The following is a 19,615-nucleotide window of genomic DNA, read 5'->3' on the forward strand; positions in this document are numbered from 1 at the left end:
ACCCCCTATCACATATAAACTGTCCTTAACGCTTGTAAGCTCACATTTATTACAATAAATGACATACCTCAAATGTTACCACTCTCATTGTTACGTCGGATACGTAATGCACGTAGTACGTTCGTCATATTCATGATTTTTTCTTGAAAGTAACATACCGTACTTATTATTTAACGCAAAATGCCATTAAAAATTTAAGTTATTCACGAGCAGCTAGTTGAGAATATCTATGGACTTCAACTGACACGACGAACCGTCTCGTTCTCCATATGGATTCAAACCCAGGTCATGTAGACTAAGCAAAGATTTCGTGACTGACGGAAACTAACAGTCATTCCTGACTAGGCGTACAGAGAGTGATATACCTCGATTTTAGACAGCATCAGTTAGCAAATTTCAACTATAAATTACATAACGTAAACATTTTTAATGGACGCGGATTCCTACCCAGCATCTATTGTCCTTGTTAACGAACTACGAGAGATGTTAAATATTGCCTCTTCACATGTAACTTACTTGAAATGCCGTGACGTCAAGCTTTGTGTAGGACTGGGGTTCGAACCCAGAACCTATTCTCATTTCTCCTCATACTATTACCAGTTTACTCCTGTTCCGCTCGCGAATGTCGCGTGGTTGGGGCGATCGTCGGCAGGGCCTCTTATATTGGCTGCAATTCCTCAGTTTTTCTCGTCGTGGCGATTTCGCTGCAAGCCTGAAAGCCTCGAGGAGACGCGTTGGCACGACACTTTTTCAATTACATGCCACACGTCCTGTGGATACATTCAGTCGAGACCATAGCGACATCACTTTTAACGACTTATTGGCTATAACATCGAAATCTAATGGTTCTATCTAAACCGTACATGAATGCTGTATTTAGGCTATAACACAGGAATCTAATGGTCCCATCTAAACCCTACATGAACGCTATATTTGTAAAGTCCCTTAGGACGTCTCTTTTTGCGACTTACCGAATAAAACTACGTATTTTTGTTCCATTTTCGGACAAATGTATCGGCTGTAAGATCCAATCGTAGTTTTTTTTTTTTGCTTATTTGGGGAGGTAACTCTTATTTTCAAACATTCGATTTCTGCAGATTGTTCGTTTCAGATCAGGCGTCACAACGAATACATCGTCAAATGCAAAGTGAGTACGTACATCTTAGATGCTAAAAGCAAACTAATGTAACAGAGTACGTTAAGTATGGCAGTATATTGTAGTATGTGTTACTGTACAGCGTATAGTTCAGAATCGCTAACAAGAGATCCATTTTTTGCATTCACATGATACAATTGTATCGTCAGTTACTTTCCTAACCATTTCAGGAGTGAAAAGTTTTTTGATTGATTCAGATACTGCTTTCCCAGCTGTACTTCTTCGCTGAGGTTTATGGGCCAAGTTCGCAGAACCACTTTTACGTATTCTTGGAGCTGCTTCTGGATACACTCTACCAGAACTTCTAGCATATTGGGAGTGTTGTCGTGTGCATTGTTTCTTCATTGCCCCCACTCCTCCCCGTATCTTCTTTATTTTTATTCTCTTCAATGTCTATATAATTCGACTCGAAATCCGTTAACTCTGATACTTGTTCGTCTATTAGATGTTAAGCGAAAATTTCCGCCTCGTTCAGGTCTCTTATGACTCATTGTAGAAAATCTTCCTGAAAAGAAACACGTTTGCTCAACCGTGACAAACTGCTAATAATAGTGGTTAGTCTATAAATAAACCATGAAAATGAAACGAAGCAACTAGACATTCAACAATGCGCCATCAAACTTGCATTCTGGGTTGCCCAAAGAAATTTAGACCGAATTAGAATTGCGGTCGCAGGTGGCGTCAAACCAGTGCAAAATATGCCCTTGGGCACAAAAGGGATGATGGGCGATCTGTTATGTTAAAATGTGTGGATAAAAGTCGTATTTCAAGATCGCTAAAACTCCTCTACTGATTACTAGTTTCAGATCATTGACGAGACTTCTTCAGATATAAAATACAAAAAGGTAGCATAAAAGAGGGCAACTATAGCATAACAAGTTTTATGTTTAAAATTCCTGCATCATTTTCAGTTTCGTGCAGGCCTATGAAATTCTTTTAAAAAAGTGAACATTTTTTTTTTTTTACTTTATTCAGAATGGGTTGAATGTGCGGAAGCCCATTCTGAACAATTAAATTGAGTGTGTGCGCAAAGCAGGGGTTGTGTTTCCAGGCTGTGAGTCTTATAGCTGCCACAATATTAGCAGCATTGTCGCTAACAACACACACGACTTTTTCTTGAATGCCCCATTCCCTTGTGACACGACACAGTTCTTCGGAGAGTTTTTCTGACGTGTGCCTTTCGTCGTATTTAAAGCACTCTAGGAGGGAAGATGCCAGCTCCAGGTCTTTAACGTAGTGTGCTGTCACCAACAAATAACTCTCATTTGTGGTTGAGGTCCACCCATCCATTGTCAGCACAACCGCTTCCGCAGAATTTATTTTGACTCTTACAATTTCTTTCATCATGGTGTACTGTTGTAGTAGTGTATCGGAAATGGTCTTCCGAGCTGGCATTCTGTAAGCACCATTTAGTTTGCCTACAAAACTTTGGAAATGTTTGCTTTCCATTATGTTGAAGGGCAAATAATCCTTTACAACAATCTCCAGAAGTGTGAAATCTATCTCCTGATTTCTTTTGTTCGAAAGAGGTTTCGAAAAATACGTAGGTAATGTCCTGTGTTATTGATGCCTGCTGTCTTATAATGAAGTGATACTGTTATTTTCTGGCACCGACTGCTGTTCGCTTCTGACAATTGCTGGTGTTGGTTCCGGATTGTTCAGGTTATTTGTCCAAGGAATATCGGAAGATGCAGGAGCAGGGGGCGCTAAGCGCCTGACTGACATGACACTGTTGGATGCAGCACTCGAACATGACGCGCTAGGTTAAATGTATTTCCTCCTTTATATGAAACACACGTAGAACAACAGTTGCACTTTGCTTTCCCATCACCTAAATTTGTGAAGAAACCCCAAATTCCACTGCTTTTACGTGATCGCGAGTTGCTAGCCATAGTATAAGAGAGTGTTGGGACGAGACGACGCCGCCACTCGGCTGATAACCCGAGGAGAATTCGTCGAGCGACCCCTCGGTTTCCGGGCCCGCGCCCCTCCTCCAGGCCCACCAGACTCAACTGTCTCAGCAAGCTGGAGAGAGCCTTTAATCTCCCCTGCACAGCCGACACAGCTGTAAGACTAGGCGACAGTGGTAAATGGTAGAATGGCGATGTTGAACAGCTGAAAAAAATTTTTTTTCTCATAGTCTCTTTCATGGTTTCAGACCACTCTTTCTCACTTCTCTTTCGCGCTGCATCTGTCATTTCCTCACTGACGCAAAATTTCCGCCTTAGTTTCCTGTTGCAGTTTCTCGGGCTCGCTCTTTGGCCGGCTTGTGTCCTCATACATTCGCAGGACTGCACAAGATGAGGTGCCACTTCCCCTTGCGCTGTTCTCATTTATGCCCTTATTTATCTAAGATTGCTGTAATTTTTCAGGGAATCCAGCGTAACTGGACTGTCTGTGCATATTTCTCGTGAGTCGTCCTGAGCTTCTGTGCCTATATCTGGAACAAGCAGCATTTTCTAAAACATATTTTCCAGTTCCTAAAATTATTCTCTGTTCCACGGCTCGAAATGCCTCGATAATGCCCACGCGTAGCTCATACATGTCAACAGTCACAGTTACTTTCATCATTTCCACCGGAAGATAGCGATGGATTTGCAGGTATGTGTGCAAACTGAGGAAGTAACTTAATGAACCACGATCGCTGCACCTCAGAACTCTAACGATGCTGAAATGACGGTCGAGCGAAGGATGATTAAACTTTACTTTCAGCACACAAGTGACTGGCCTTTTCCACAACTATAGACACAAAGAACGAAATACAAAAGGACTGACACGTCAAAAAGAGTCAGAGGTAAACTATTTAGTGCTCGTTCCACAGGATCGAACGTGAAAAAGTGCTCATAGCTCATAAGGTATGCATTTCAGAACTTCGTTTACTGGACCGTTTCTCTCTGATCGCCCTTTATAGGTGTCCTTCTTATTCTACTGAACTGGCTAATGCGCTATATTGCAGTATCAGTAGCTTCAGAGACATTTAAGCTTGCCTCTCCATTACTTAGTACTTACGTATTCCACTTTTTTGCGTATTGTTTCTTCCTGACTAATGTTTCAAACTTCAGTCTACTCTTCACCACTATTAAATTGTGAGCTGAGTCTATAACTGCTCCTGGCTATGCGTTACAATCCAATATCTGATGTCGGAACCTCTGCCTGACTGTAATGTAATGTAACTGGAAACCTCCTGTATCTCACGGCCAGCATGTTCTCCAGACATAAGCCCTATCGAACATGGCTGGGATAGATTGTAAACGGCTGTTAATGTGCGACGTGACCCACCAACCATTCTGAGGGATCTACGCCGAATCGCTGTTGACGAGTGGGACAATCTAGACCAACAGTGCCTTGATGAACTTGTGGATAGTGTGCCACGATGAATACAGGCATGCATCATTGCAAGAGGACGTGCTACTGCGTATTAGAGATACCGTTGTGCATAGCAATCTAGACCACCACCTCTGAAGGTCACGCTGTATGGTGGAACAATATGCAATGTGTGGTTTTCATGAGCAATAAAAAGGGCGGAAATGATGTTTATCTTGATTCTATTCCAGTTTTCTGTACAGGTTCTGGATCTCTCGGAACCGAGGTGATGTAATACATTTTGATGCGTGTATCTACAGGCAGATCAGATTTGCAAACCTTTTTAGCATCAAATGCTAAGCATTGTCCTAACAGAAAGCCTGAAGTTAGTACTATTGGACCTCCACTTACAAAGTCAATACCGTCTTCAGTTGCTCATATCTCTGTTTTAAGTATGTGCAAGTAACTTGAACCCTTCTTAAGCTGTTTAAATGTGTGTTTATATCGTCGAAATTTTTTGACACTGTACCGTACTGGCTCTATTCACTCAATGAGTGAATATATTTACTGTATGTATGATTGAGGGTTTGCAGAATAGTATGACGTATTTATCATATCTGTAAATATCTTGCATAATATTTGTTTTGCACTGGTGCTCTTTCAATGAAAGACAAATACACATTTTAAATAACTTTGTTTATTAACGTTTTATACATGCACAAAATAAAAAAAACAATTGTTGATACATTTCTTATTATTCATTATGTCTTATATCCCTACATTATTCTTTAAATAATTGTTTTTTTTATGCTATAAATTCTGCTTCCATTGTCTTCAATCCAGCAGGAGCAACGACGTATCTCCGTTCTCTGTCTGTAAATCAGGCTCTACAGTTTCAATATTTATAGGATTATAGTAGCAGCCCTTGGTGCTGCAAGCATACATATGTTTACATATTGTTCTAAATCATCTTGTATGCAACATTCATTTACATAACATACAACATCGTTTAGTAACGCTTTCACATGTAGTTGCCACCTTATTTGTCTGTTGCAATCCGTAGTGCACTGCATAACCAATACAACTTCACGACACTTTTATACAGGTCGATAATGGTTGCCTTATTGCTACAGATGTTCATGTGAAGAGGAAGTTGAAAAGGATCGTAGTCTGTTGTCATCAACCTCTCAGTTTGCTTCATCGGCAAACAATGCTCGCCCCAACTCGTATCTGTAAATTGTGTTTTACATTACGACGGACATCCTCAGTTTCTACTATAACTTCACACTCACGGTCTCATGCTAATCCTACATTTACATGTTTTGAACCATAAGGTAACATGTATGTACTGCTAAATAGTAGCATTCTGAAATGAACTGATAATATCATAGAGCTGTATGGTTTATATACCTCTCTGCAGTATAGATGACCTGGAAATCCCAAGACTTAATGCAATAACATGCAAAAATTATATTGCACGACGACAGGGCAGTTAACACACTTTCTGAGCAGTGAAGAGATAGTGAAAATGACACTGTGCAACGACTCTCGTCGGTAAGTACTATATCAGTATCCACAGCCCAGTTCACTTCAGGATACACAGACCAAGACCATGGGAGAAGCATAACTGATAAATCATATGTAATTATTTGATGAAATTATGGCATACACCTCAGGATCCAGAAGACAGCCCATGGGTAATTATATATCTTGATAATTAAGCATGCATATAATCGAATCAGCACGTTTGAGGATAAAGAGATCTCTGGAATTAGCATTAGATTTGATCATCATGTGACGTCACAGCAGCGGGCAGGACATGCAGCTGCCTCAAGCGTGCTGCAACATGTGACCCTGTTTCTGTTATGATAATACTGAGGCCATCGAAACTGGAATATTTAGAAAGCGACATTGAATTGTCTGTAAAAAGAACATTTAACCCATAATTAAGATAAGCACATCAGCCTTCTCCGCTGCTAATCCATTTCAAGATCCTCTACTGATGTCTGGGGAGATCGAATCCTGTCTGCATGAATGGGTCCTGGACTAGATGCTTGTTGACTATTGATGACCGACTCTACTGAATTTTCCGTAAATGGTTGGCAATCAAAGAGAACACAACGAGGTTTTCTGCTGTGCATGATGAGGGTTTCCTTGATTTCAAGTGTTGATGTTCTGCCTGTGGAGCATCTCGATGACTGGCCAGCTGAGGATTTCTTCAGAATGTTCTTCCAGACCTTTAGGAGAGCTGGTTTCTTAGAGCTGGGGGTGGGATGATGCTGAGAACAGGAAGTGTTAGAGCGATTGTACTCTGAATACATCCCATAATACCTGATTCAGTTGGACATCTATCTTCTTAGTATGAGAACTATTGATCCTGGTCGAACAGTAATCTTCAGCAACAGACCACCTATGATAGGGTTAGAGCTATGGATCTCAAAACACGAGCATTAGCTCCCCATAAGATACCACCAAATTTTTAAGACTGTTGTTTCTCGTTTTGAGTTTAGGTGCTACTTGTAAGTCAAGAGTTCTATCTAGCGCTGTTCCTATGTATTATGGTGTAATGCAGTACAACGAGACTTGGTCTCTGAATCTGTCTTCTGGTGTGCACTCTGACTGTCTTCTGCACAGATGTAATGTAGATACAAGTATTTTCTGTGGATTTAGGTGGAGCCACTATTTCTTGATTTATACATCTAAGACTTCCATATCAGTGGATAAAGAGGTTTCAGCATCATAAACGTTGAGGCTCTGAGCCACCAAGCAAATGTCATCAGGATAAATCAATTTTTTTGAAGGCTTTTGGTAAACTGTGCATGTACAGACCAAAGTGGTAGTGGACTCAGAACAGACATTTGAAGTAAACTATCATTTGGTTTAAGTACCCTGCATCTGTCATTGTGAGAATGGATATGAAATGCTCTATTGTTTAGCATGTTGTTAAGTAAGTCCTTAAATTTACGACACAATTGTGAATTTCTAAAGAAGTGCTTCTCACCAAGCAGTGTCGAGAACAGCTGATAGGGCCAAAAAGGCAGCTACACTTACTAATTTCTGCTCATACTCATTTTCGATATAAGTAACTAGAGAGAGTGTCTCTTCCTTAAATTACTTTCGCTTCTTAAGCTGGGCTAGCGCCTTTGTTCTTGTTACTATATGTTGAGGGTTGCACTATGTAACTTTGTTGATGTAACCAATAGTCTATGGAAAATGTGGTTCATTAGTCAGCATGGTATGTTTTCATTATTTCTATTTGCTTATTTCTTTAATATCTGAAAACTACTATTGACATTCACCCGATGGGTACTTTCCAATTACTTACACAGCTCCAGGAAATGCTATTAGATGATGGGGCTCAAGCGTACAGAATTCTTAGCCAGGTAGTATTTACCATGATTGGCAAATCATCATGCAATACTAAGTAACTTTATTAAATTTGGTTAAATCTAAGGCAATTCCCTGTTTATTGTTTCTTTTATAAGCTAACAATAGTTGATTGGCAACCAAAGCGTGTAATGAATGGTAAAGCAATGTGTTTTTGCGATCAAGAAAATTAAAAGGTTTCGTAATTAAGTTTTAATGTTTTACAAATACATAAGATCACTTATCTGCAGCACCTGATAAGTCAGGTCTTAATAACATGTCATTAATGTCAGGATCATTCGTCGACTACTTCAGACTGACTTTGTCAAAGAATGTCTGTTTCTGAGTTGCTGGTCCCAATTACAGTCACTGTTGACAGGGGAGAGGTGAAAATGAAAATATTTAAGTTTAGTACAAGCAGCAATGTGCCCTAGCAAACGTGTTACTCTTTGAACGGAAATGCGCTTAATGATGTAGTGACGCTGTTCATCTTTAAGCTGAGGCTCTTATTTGGTTTGGACACAGCGTGTAATCCTGGCAGATTGGAGGACGATGCTATTCTTACAGCTGAGTCCTGGCATTCGCCTTATGAGTGGGTTGAAACCTTCCTTTAAAAAAGCATCACCTGCGATTGTTTGTCGATCGTTATGGCATTTTGTGTCCTGTTACATTGTACTAGTAGTCTTTAAGACTAATGCTTAGGAACTAATCTCTAGTATGATACGAAGGGATTTGTAACATAACCGTGTAAGTCAGAGGTAAGTGCCATGTTATATAGGAGAAACTGGAGTCATTCTGAATAGTGTAGTGGTCTAAGTCTTTGTATAGTCAATAGCATAGCTACAACATACTTAGAATTTCTGCTGTCATGACATCACATAGGTTTTGTTTTTTCCTAATGTAGTTATGTCAGTTATATCTCACTGAAGGTGATATTACAGATAGGGAAGTGGTCATGGATGTAAATGAGGTGGGAGATGTAACTGTGCGAGATCAAATTTGACAGTGTTCTGAAATATCTAAGTCGAAACGAGGCCCAGGGAGTAAACAGTCTTCTGGCAGGATTATAGGCAGCCTCGGGAGAGCCGGCCACGGCGGAGCTCTCCCACCTGTTGTGCCAGGCGTATGAGACAGGCGAAGAAAGTAATGTTATCAGTTCCAAAGAAAGCAGTTGCTGGTAGGTGTGAAAATTACTGAACTATCGGTTTAATAACTGATCGTTGTAAAATACTAACACAAATTCTTTACAGAAAATGAAAAAACTGGTAGACGCTGACCTCATGGAAGATAAGTTTGGATTACCGAGAAACGTGGGAACATGCGAGGTGCAACTTGGCCAAATGGAGGGTCGGTTAGTAGGACACGTTCCGAGACGTCGACAGGTAACCAATTTAGTTTTGAAGTGAAGTGTGGGTGAAAATCGTAGAGGAAGACCAGGTGGTGAATACAGCAAGGAGATTGGGATGGATGTGGGCTGCAGTATGTACTTGAAGAGGCCTGCAAGTTATACAGTAGAATGGAGAGCTATTTTTTAAACCAGTCTTCACACTAAGGAGCGCAACAACATCTCTCTGTGTTATAACATCTTATTTTCCAGTTGGCGTATTTCTTCATTGTTGATAACTGTCAGAGTACCCCTGAAGATGACGTGAGGAATACATATTTATTTAAAGTAGGGGTAGTTGAATACCACAGGTTGGTGATGAAGGATAGATTTCGTGGATCCATTGTATTTTAATCTACTCGACTTGCTTAGCGATGGTTCCTGCTTGTTTGTGAAGGGGCTGACCTGCTCGTTAATTCTGCCGCATGTCGGGCCCTGACAACAGTACGCAGTGTCATCTGTGTACAGGGCTCTTCTTTCGTTCCTCGACCTTTAGCGATGTCAGCCGTGTTGTTGGTGTGTAGCAGTGGAGACGTGACTGTCCCACGTGGCGTCTCTGCGGCTGTCGTAAAACTTTCGAACGTTGATCACCAAGCAGCGCTTGTACTTACCTGTTTCCAGCAACGGTTTTAGTAAACTGCACACTTTGGGGTGGGAAGTTCAAAAGTAACGTTTCAAAGAGCAGCCCAGCATGCCACAACCAATGGAAGGCGCGTTCGCCGTCCACGAGAAAGCGTGCCGCCGTTGCGCCTGCCGTGTTGCGTCCAGCCTGCGTCGCTCTGCTGCTCAGTCCTGGGACCGGGTCGCCTGTGCTGTGGTTGCCGCTGAATCCGGCTTGTTCTTGTGCGATTATGTTGCTCTATTCCTTGAATATTTTTAGTCTGTATCGATAGCTTTCCCTGTCACTGAGAGCACGGTAACCTATGATGGTGTTGTTTTTTGGTCTTTCGGTTTGCGAAATCATCTTGCTTCCATTTCAGAGAGACTATTTTCAGTTTCATGGCCGCGATGAAGAAACGTCTGATGTGTTTGAGGCAGGTGTCTTGTGAAAGGAGTGATTTATTTTGTTATCTTCCAGTGCCTCCAGTCTCTGAGCTGCTTTCCTTCCATTTCATATTCGTCAATCTTATAAAGTAGTGGATGTTAAGCGGTTGCATTCGGATTTTCGAGTATTATTTCTTCGTCGGTTTCATCGAATTTTGGATACCGTGGATGACCGTGAATGTTTTTGTAGCACTTTGAGGAACTTTTCTGGGGTCGTCAGTAATGAATGACATCCTCATCTGCTATTAAGGATGGCTGTTCGCAAATGGTGTGCTATGACCTGTTGGAACTTTTTTCCAAAAACTACTGCTATTGTGGGACCTAACTCTTGTGATTACCTCGCGCATCATTTGGTGGGTTTCTCTTCTTATTAGGTCATTGAAAACGTTGAAGCCAATTGTAGCATATCCATTTGGTTAGTGCCGTATGGTCTATAGAATTTCCCTACTGTTTATTTTTGTTTCTTATGTACGTCAGGAGTCTTTCTCTTTGTTATTTTCTTCTTAGGGTAGTTTTAGGTATAGCAGGTTGAATTGCTTCCACTTGTGTTTGGTGATTACAATGTTATAAGGAGTGGTTTGAATAGTTGATTCGTTAGGTTTTGTGTTAAAACGTATCAATCCGAATTTTTCGACTATCCGATTTCGTGAGTTTATGATCGTTTTAAGTTTTTTCCTAGTTTTTGTGGCTAACAGCATAAGAAATGTGAGGTATTCGTTTGCTATGCAGTCGCCAAATTCAGTATAACTTCAGAATCTGGGTAGCTATGTTGTACGTAGTATATGTTCTAAGATAGAAGTGCCATAGTGATTGTTAAAAGGCGGCGAGTCATTTCTGAGTCTTGCGTGATTCAAAATGGCTACAACAAGTTTAATATCTTTCTTGTTCAATTTTGCAGCAAATATCACAGATCTAGTACTGAGTCTCCTGTTCCTTTAGCTGGGCTAAATGAGAGTATATAATTAACGAGATCAGTTGGCAGTTCCTCGGCAGGATACATCATTGTGGTGTTTTATATGAAAGACTGTGAAGCATCTATCTCAGCTTGTACTACGGTCTGGTTTGCGTGACAGATACAGTTCTCTAGATTGATTTCTCTACCTGCTCATGAGGTATGTGCAGCGACTATAATACCAACTTCTTTTTCTCTTACTATGCCTTTAGGGAGTTTGTTTTTAGTGCAGAAACCCAGTGTGTTGACAATGCAGATAGTGGCAATATCTTTCTTAGGCTTGAATGTGAAGGTTAATTCTTGTTTCCTGGTGTCTCAGGCTACGTCGGGCATAGGCCTCCTTGTCTATCAATATGGCGATATAGACGTGAATCCGTGTTCGCCAAGGAACGTAGCTTTTTAGAAGCTGCTGTTATTATTTCCCTTCTTTCAAATATCATGTTGGGAAGGGCTGTAGTGAAGACTCAGAGTATGTTTTCCGTTTGATTGCTTTCGTGTCATTCTTGGACGAAGACCGCGATAGTTTGATAAATGCGCTTAATGTTTTCAGTTTTGTTTGCTGAGATAGGCTGTTTTGGTCTTTCTTTGCAACTCTCATCACTATTAACGTTATCAGTGTTGCAGCTCCTGCATTTTGGTGCTTCTTGTTTCGGGTCTATTTTGCAATTAAAAATTCGATGTGCTCGACTCCGTTCTTCACATTTCAATTTATATCGCAGCTTTTCGTGTCTTATTGGAAAGTGTTGCAATATGGACGTTGCTGTTATTGAGGAGGTACTGTTTAAATAGTCCAACCTTGTGAGGTACACAGTGCATTCTGAAATGGTGAACAAGTAGCTTGTTAGTTGGTTCTTTGTAACTATACATGACTCGAAGGAATATCGGGGAATTTTGATTTAGTTTCCCGGTACCTTTAGGTCCCCTTCAGTTTTTTCGTTTGTTGTATCACGGTCAAAATTGGTTATCACAAAGGCGAGCGTGAGTCTGTGTGGTTTCTCTTTTACTTAGTGTTTGGCGTGCGATGTGATTCTGTTACTGTTGCTTCAGATCGGTAAGTAACTCAAACTGTTCTCTCGGGTTTCGATATCTGATGGGTGAGTTGTGATGTTGGCAAATTTTTTCGCATTTTTTTTGTGAACGAATTGGTGGCGCAGGCAACTGTTTTAGTGCAGGTTACAATGATTTGGCGGTTTCTTTGCCACCTTCTTAGTTTATAGTTTATTGTAGGGTTTGCTAAAGTGCCATAAGTTGTGTTAGATGTGCTTTAATTCCATCTGCATCCAACCAGTTGTAAACCTTGTTCTACGTGAGATGTATTTGGATGAGTGTAAACTTTTTGTAATTGGAGTATCGTGTTTGTGGCGGCTTTGCCTGTTTACTTCGGGTTTCTTGTCCGGGTTTTCGGCTAGTTCGCGTAGCGTTGCGTTTCTGGAGATCTGCTGGAGACAGAGTTCTCTACTTCAGTCTGGTGCGCTGAAAACTATTGTTGTTGCATATCGGAAACAGGACGCCCTGCTTGAGAACGCTCGCAGTCAGCGTTGAGTTCTGTGCCTTTAGCCTCGGCAGATGCGAGTTGGTCGTCCCTGTCTCAAAGTGTGGCGGTTGTGCAGACTGCTGATCCCAAGTCTGAGTCGCTCTGACAGTGCTGCATTTGGCGACAGTGGCGCGAGTTACGCATGATGCACTTTGCAGGGGACATCGTCTGAGTAACACGTGTGCTGTCGAATAACTACGTACATGTAACAACAGTTCAAGCAGTTTCGGCTGCGAGAATGCTTGTCCCCAGATATATCAGAGGAAAGCCCTTAATAGGTATATCGGTTGCAGAAGTTAATGCTTGATACCCCACGAGTGAAAGGGTTGTAACAGGTGATTCCCTGACCACCCATATCTGCTCACTGGTTCGCCTTTTTGAAGACCAGAACGTGACAGCAGCGGCTGTAAGCAGCAGCAGGGAGTGGCCAGTGGTGGGTCTTGCAGTCCTCTGCTACTCCTGATTGGCTGAAAGGCCCACGTGTAGAAGGATTTCGTGGAGAGGCTCGGAGCTCGGGGAATCGAAAGATGGCCGTCGGCGCCCGTGTGGCCGACGTGGCGGGTCGCGGGCGCTCTGGAGCGGAGTTCTGTGTCGCGACGCACAGCGTTCTCGAGTTTCCAAACGCGTTCTCGTTTGCGCGCATCCATTACCGCTTAAGAACGTTCCTGTCGTTATCTGCGAATGTTGAAATAGTAATTAGTGGGGGCGTTTACGGCGAATTGTAGCTCAGGGAAAACTCGGTGATGTTAGCGAAGTGGTAGTGGTCCTCCGACTCAGACTGACTTGGCTGGGGTAATTGGATAGCGATAATCTCAGTTTGTTATCCAAATCTGGGAGTAATGTTTTTTGAGTGACCGTCTTCCTGTTGAGTTTGAACTGTGTATTTCGTACAGTCAGTGGAAAGTAATTTCCTGGACTTGGCTGTGAATGTCCCCAGTACTGCGGTCGTAACTCGGGATCTCGCCTGGGGGTAAGTAGGTAGCACGAGGGCCGTTACCTACTGGCTTTCGAGCGATGAGGTTCGATACTTTCCAGCAGGTCGAGGCTCGGCTGGCGACCACTGTGTCGGACCGACTTTACGCGTGTCCCGGTGGTGCAGGACGCTTGTGTGGGTGGGCCCCGTGTCGGCTCTGGCCGCCGCCACCTAAAGAGGAGGCCGCGGCGCGCTCTTGTGACGTCACGCAGAGCGGGCCAGGGTTGGCTTGGCGCTGCGCTGACAGAATCGAGGCGCACGGCCTGCAAATCTTCGTCAAACGGTTTTACAGAACGTGTTGAGCTGCCGGCGCCCCCCTGCGGCCAGCCGGGCTGCACCCGACACCTGCCTCCCTCTGGTTCCACTGCGTCCAGTACGAAAATCGCGGTTAACACTGCGGGTGCTTGGTAAGTGCGCGATGATGCCTGTAGTTTCACAATTCACGAAAATCACTCCATGTAGTACTATTTATCACAGGATTTTCAGTTGGGCTGGATACTAAATTCACACAGGCACTCCTTTACTTTGCTCACTCAGGTTTTATTTGAACAAATGGGAGATCTTCTATTGATTACGAATCCGACAATTTAGGCGTACTGTGTGCTTCTAGTGAAGCTACTATGGCACAAGTTTATCCTTCCACAGTACTGTTTCTGTAAATACGCCTTTAAGTAATGTTCTTCCTTGCTCAAGAGTGGCACATGGAACATTAACTTTTAACATCTCCCATAGTACTCTTACAAACCTCTAGCTTAACAAATCACCATCTTGTCTCACAAACCCAATAATGCTAATCTCATATAACTCTTCCATTCGACACTTTGCGTTCACTTCAAGCCACATTTCACACAACAAGTCATGTGTTACTTTATTACTATACCTGTTTGAGCCACTCTATGTAATCGAACCACTAATAAGCTGAACAAACCCATTTACACTTTCATGCACACACCACTTCAGTCATTGGCCCCTCTCTTTTGATTTTATAAGTATCTGAATGTCTCTTGTCATGGTGCTTGAATTACAAAACATGTAAAAGTACATCTTTCTCACACATATGGAAAATTTCCTTGTTTCAGACATAAAGTTATATACTAATATCATACATTATACATAAATAAAACCGACAAACTGCAAAGACAGATCCTCGAAGGAAAACGGAGAAAAAACGTCCTACGAACATGTGTCCAGAAATGCACCATCGCCACGGTAGATGACACTGACGAACGGGAATTCGTCCGACAACGTGCTGCGTTTTACTTGTATATAACAGGCCGTGTGATTGACGCAGCCTATTGTATACACAAAGCATTTCCCAACAATTTTAGTAAGCAGTGCATTAGAATAGGTAGACAGAGGCTACCACTCACAAACAAGCACACAGTTATAAATGAAGGAGACGTTAGGAAGGAGAAGTACTGGCTGTACGATATCAGATTTAATACATTTAATATTGTCATACCAGGTACAGTCCATTTTTATTGCTGGGATTAATGCAGTGTAGTGTGGAGACAGTTATTTGCGAAAAATACTGAAGGAGGCTACAGCGAGGATTCTGAAAAGGGAGACTGTTCATTGTTTCTCCTGGCCAGATTCCTCTCGGCTGCCGAACACAGCTCTAGACCTGCAGGGATGTTGGTTGGGTTCCACCAAAGAAGTATCCTGTTCTTCAGTAGGGGGAGCGTCGTTCCATTGCAAACAAAACACACGAAGAACACTGGCCCTTGCACCATCGTAACTAGATGCATATAGTACACTAACTGCGCTATTCCCTGAGCCTGGTGGAACCCAATTCTAATAATAATTCCTGTTCCACTCAATATAATGGCTTTAACTGACATAAAAAGACATTGCTTCTTTGTGGCAAATTTCTTGTTATCAACAATTTCGAGTTGCCGCATGGAGCACCGATTACGTAGGTACATGTATCCAACCAGTCCGAGACAAATCAAATTGAATGCCACAGACACTGAAATGCCTGCAAGGACTACTATACGACTGTAGATCAGGTAATATTTACTCGTCTTTTCCAAAGCAACAGCTGCCACACATACTATACTCCACGGGATAAACACACACAGCACCTCACGACGGAATAACTGGCTTACTTCAGCAGGTAGTAGCTGGTCAGGAAGCCTGAGATGGCGAACACAAGCATACATCTGGTAGCAGAATGAGTTCAGCCACATACAGCTGAGAAGTGTGAGGGCGCTGTCTATCAGCACTGCTGTACGTAAGTCAGGGACGCCTGCCATACGATACACGACCTCAGAGCACAGGATCTGGGTTATGCACGTGATCTGAAAGAACAATAATATCTTACCAGGCAAGTTACGTAACTGGGGAAGGTACAAGTATACTCCGGCAGTCGAGAAACGGAAAATGATATTTATCAGTACAAATGAGATTTCTAAAGGCTTCAAGCTGTCTATTTTGAAATCTTTGTATTTCAAGGTAGCGTTGTTTAAACTTTTCTTGTAGTTCAGTGTTTCTTCTGTTAGCTTTTGATACAGTATACTGCTAATACCATAGTACGCTCCAAATGAGAAATCAATGCGCGTACAATTATGGGAAGTCTTAATGGAGGAAAATTCGCGACACTTTAGCAACAGAATAGCTCTGGAAACAGAGCAGATGGCGTCTGTAGCGTTCGACTGCAGACATGATTGATCATCAGGACTATCGAAATAGCAGCGAGCATCGTGCACGCACTGTAGCATACTAAACGGGACGTCCTGACAAATGCCGTACGAGTTGACCGCCATCCAGGCCAGCAGACAGAGGTTGACGTTTACCCTCTGCGTGTAGGCCAGGTAGCTGGTGACGGGTATGTGGGGCGACCTCTGCACCACGTCCTCCCACAGCTGCTCGCGGCACTGCTCGCGCTGCTTCACGGCTTCCAGTGGCAGGTCTTCCAGCGGACACGTGGGGTGGTCCAGGGCGTTCACCAACAGCTGCACGCAGTCAGTGTCCACGGAGAGCGTATCGTGGCTTCTGTCCTCCAGCTGCCACTCCTCGTCTGCAAGTAAACGACAGCAAGTAGGTGGTGGCCGTACACTGCAGGCAGCTGAATCCAAAGTCTTCTCTGGATGACGAGCCTGGGCGTCGTTTACCCACATTACCCTGGTTCAATTACCCAGAACTATGTAAGGCGGCATGTCAACACAAAGTAAGAGTATTAACAAAGACTGATATCATTGTTACTATGCACGTCTATTTCATCTACAGGGTGCCCAAGAAGTCCCTGCATCGCTCTTGACATAGTAAAAATAAGGAAGTAAATAGGTTCAATGGTTCAAATGGCTCTGAGCACTATGGGACTCAACTGCTGAGGTCATTAATCCCCTAGAACTTAGAACTAGTTAAACCTAACTAACCTAAGGACATCACAAACATCCATGCCCGAGGCAGGATTCGAACCTGCGACCGTAGCGGTCTTGCGGTTCCAGACTGCAGCGCCTTTAACCGCACGGCCACTTCGGCCGGCAAGTAAATAGGTTTCATTGATATTCCTGCATTGGAGATGAGCAGTCTCCAATGAAAATCATTTGCAAAAGAGCAGTTGGACTTCAAGCATCTTCTTCAACAATGCACGACGACACTGAAAAAATACGAATACGAAAGGATTTAGGATCATGTTTGTTACTGAATTATCTGACAATGGTGTGTAGCAACGATTTGTAATCTGCCGTACTTCGTTGTGGCGACTTGTGCCGTGTCTCGCTCAAGAGTGTTGTTTACTTATAAATGTGCCATATACCACTGTTTGCTCAGGAAAAATACTGTTTTCTTGTCTAAGGAAAGTACCCATTATCAGCAAGAGTTGGAAAGGAACGTACCTCACCTTATGTGGGCCATTGTGTGATCAGAATACCTGTTAGGACCACATTCTTTTGAAGCTTGCATGAATGGGAACTTCCATTTCTCTGTACAACAGAAGTTTTCAGTAAATCAGCTCCATGACAAGGCAATCACGGATCTTGTGTGGTTGTAGAAGGAAGGAGCTTGAGTCTCGTTTTGTTGTTCAGATGTGTGGGTTTCTTAATGAACAACTTATTCTCGGATTCTATTTGGTTCTGCAGCATTTAAAGCCACATTAAAGTGGTTACCACGAAATCCCAACATTACCACCTCAACAACCTTTTGAAATCGTCATGACAAACTTTTGATCTTACCACGCAGATAACTGAATATGAAGAATAATAAAGCCTCATGTGGCTCAACGTTGAAAGATTAATGGAAAATTGACACAAGTGTTGAGCAAGTCTTTCTAAGCAGAATTACTAGAACGATCCGCAATAAAGCAAGGGGGACAGCGAGACACATAGATATCTGAGGAAGGTGTGATCGTCCATACACTGATCCGTTGGATACGTATTTTTTTTTTATATCTAACTACGTCCATATAGAATATACTCTTTTGACATAACTCCATAGGCGTCCTGTACAAAGAAATAGGATGCAGGCTGAATTCTCGTCTGTGTGATATTTCACTTTCCTCCATGAACTCAGTGACCCCATCACGCAGCGTAAAAAAAAGTGATGGAGCATATTTGTCACCAGTTTGTTTCGTTAGCACGAGATTGTCGAGAAAAAGCACAACAAAATACAGTAAATGACAATTTTGGAAGTAGCTTTACCACAATGAACGATTTACTGTTAATACTCTGTTTGCATACATTCAAAACACGCAGAAAAATGTAATTACTTCGTCTCACTTGTACCTAGAGTAATGATAATAATGCAGCAATAAATGCAATTGGGACATATATGCCTCAGCTGCTGAGTGGATGAATGTGGGATTACAACTCCAGAGATTTGGGATTCAGGCATTGCTCCCGAGATTCCTTCTGTCACTTATCTCTTCTTTCACCTCTGACATTGATTTATGGAAATCGAAAATGTTGGAACTGTAGAATTGTTCGGAGACCCAATAATTAACTGTGTCCCACAATTATTAACTGGGTAAGTTAGTTCAAAAGTAGGAAGACGGCGAGTGACCACAACCTGCAGTAGGACAATGGCTGACGAAGCACTATGTTGAGCAAACCAGGCTTCAGCTTGATGACGGCTTTACCTACTGCATTCTGAGAAGTCCTGATGGTCGTTTTCCTCGAGCACTATTCCTGTTCAGAGAACAAATCAAAGGAGAATGATACTGATATGCTACACATCATCCAATGTATATACACTCCTGGAAATTGAAATAAGAACACCGTGAATTCATTGTCCCAGGAAGAGGAAACTTTATTGACACATTCCTGGGGTCAGATACATCACATGATCACACTGACAGAACCACAGGCACATAGACACAGGCAACAGAGCATGCACAATGTCGGCACTAGTACAGTGTATATCCACCTTTCGCAGCAATGCAGGCTGCTATTCTCCCATGGAGACGATCGTAGAGATGCTGGATGTAGTCCTGTGGAACGGCTTGCCATGCCATTTCCACCTGGCGCCTCAGTTGGACCAGCGTTCGTGCTGGACGTGCAGACCGCGTGAGACGACGCTTCATCCAGTCCCAAACATGCCCAATGGGGGACAGATCCGGAGATCTTGCTGGCCAGGGTAGTTGACTTACACCTTCTAGAGCACGTTGGGTGGCACGGGATACATGCGGACGTGCATTGTCCTGTTGGAACAGCAAGTTCCCTTGCCGGTCGGGGAATGGTAGAACGATGGGTTCGATGACGGTTTGGATGTACCGTGCACTATTCAGTGTCCCCTCGATGATCACCAGTGGTGTACGGCCAGTGTAGGAGATCGCTCCCCACACCATGATGCCGGGTGTTGGCCCTGTGTGCCTCGGTCGTATGCAGTCCTGATTGTGGCGCTCACCTGCACGGCGCCAAACACGCATACGACCATCATTGGCACCAAGGCAGAAGCGACTCTCA

At 42.8% G+C, this 19,615-nt stretch overlaps 1 protein-coding gene across 3 annotated transcripts in view; it reads right to left on the reverse strand.

Moving 5' to 3' along the window:
* LOC126212581 (uncharacterized) overlaps positions 1-19,615 on the reverse strand; it is a 656,804-nt gene that overhangs the window by 579,138 nt on the left and 58,051 nt on the right. The window contains exon 7 of one of the 3 annotated variants that reach the window (XM_049940012.1): positions 16,554-16,731. In XM_049940012.1, the coding sequence (XP_049795969.1) occupies positions 16,554-16,731 (178 nt within the window). Of the gene's footprint in view, positions 1-14,231; positions 16,732-19,615 lie in introns of those variants that run through there. The other 2 variants (XM_049940011.1, XM_049940010.1) reach the window with 2 other exon arrangements.

The sequence above is a fragment of the Schistocerca nitens genome, chromosome 11 (genome assembly GCF_023898315.1).
Source record: "Schistocerca nitens isolate TAMUIC-IGC-003100 chromosome 11, iqSchNite1.1, whole genome shotgun sequence".
NCBI lineage: Eukaryota > Metazoa > Arthropoda > Insecta > Orthoptera > Acrididae > Schistocerca > Schistocerca nitens.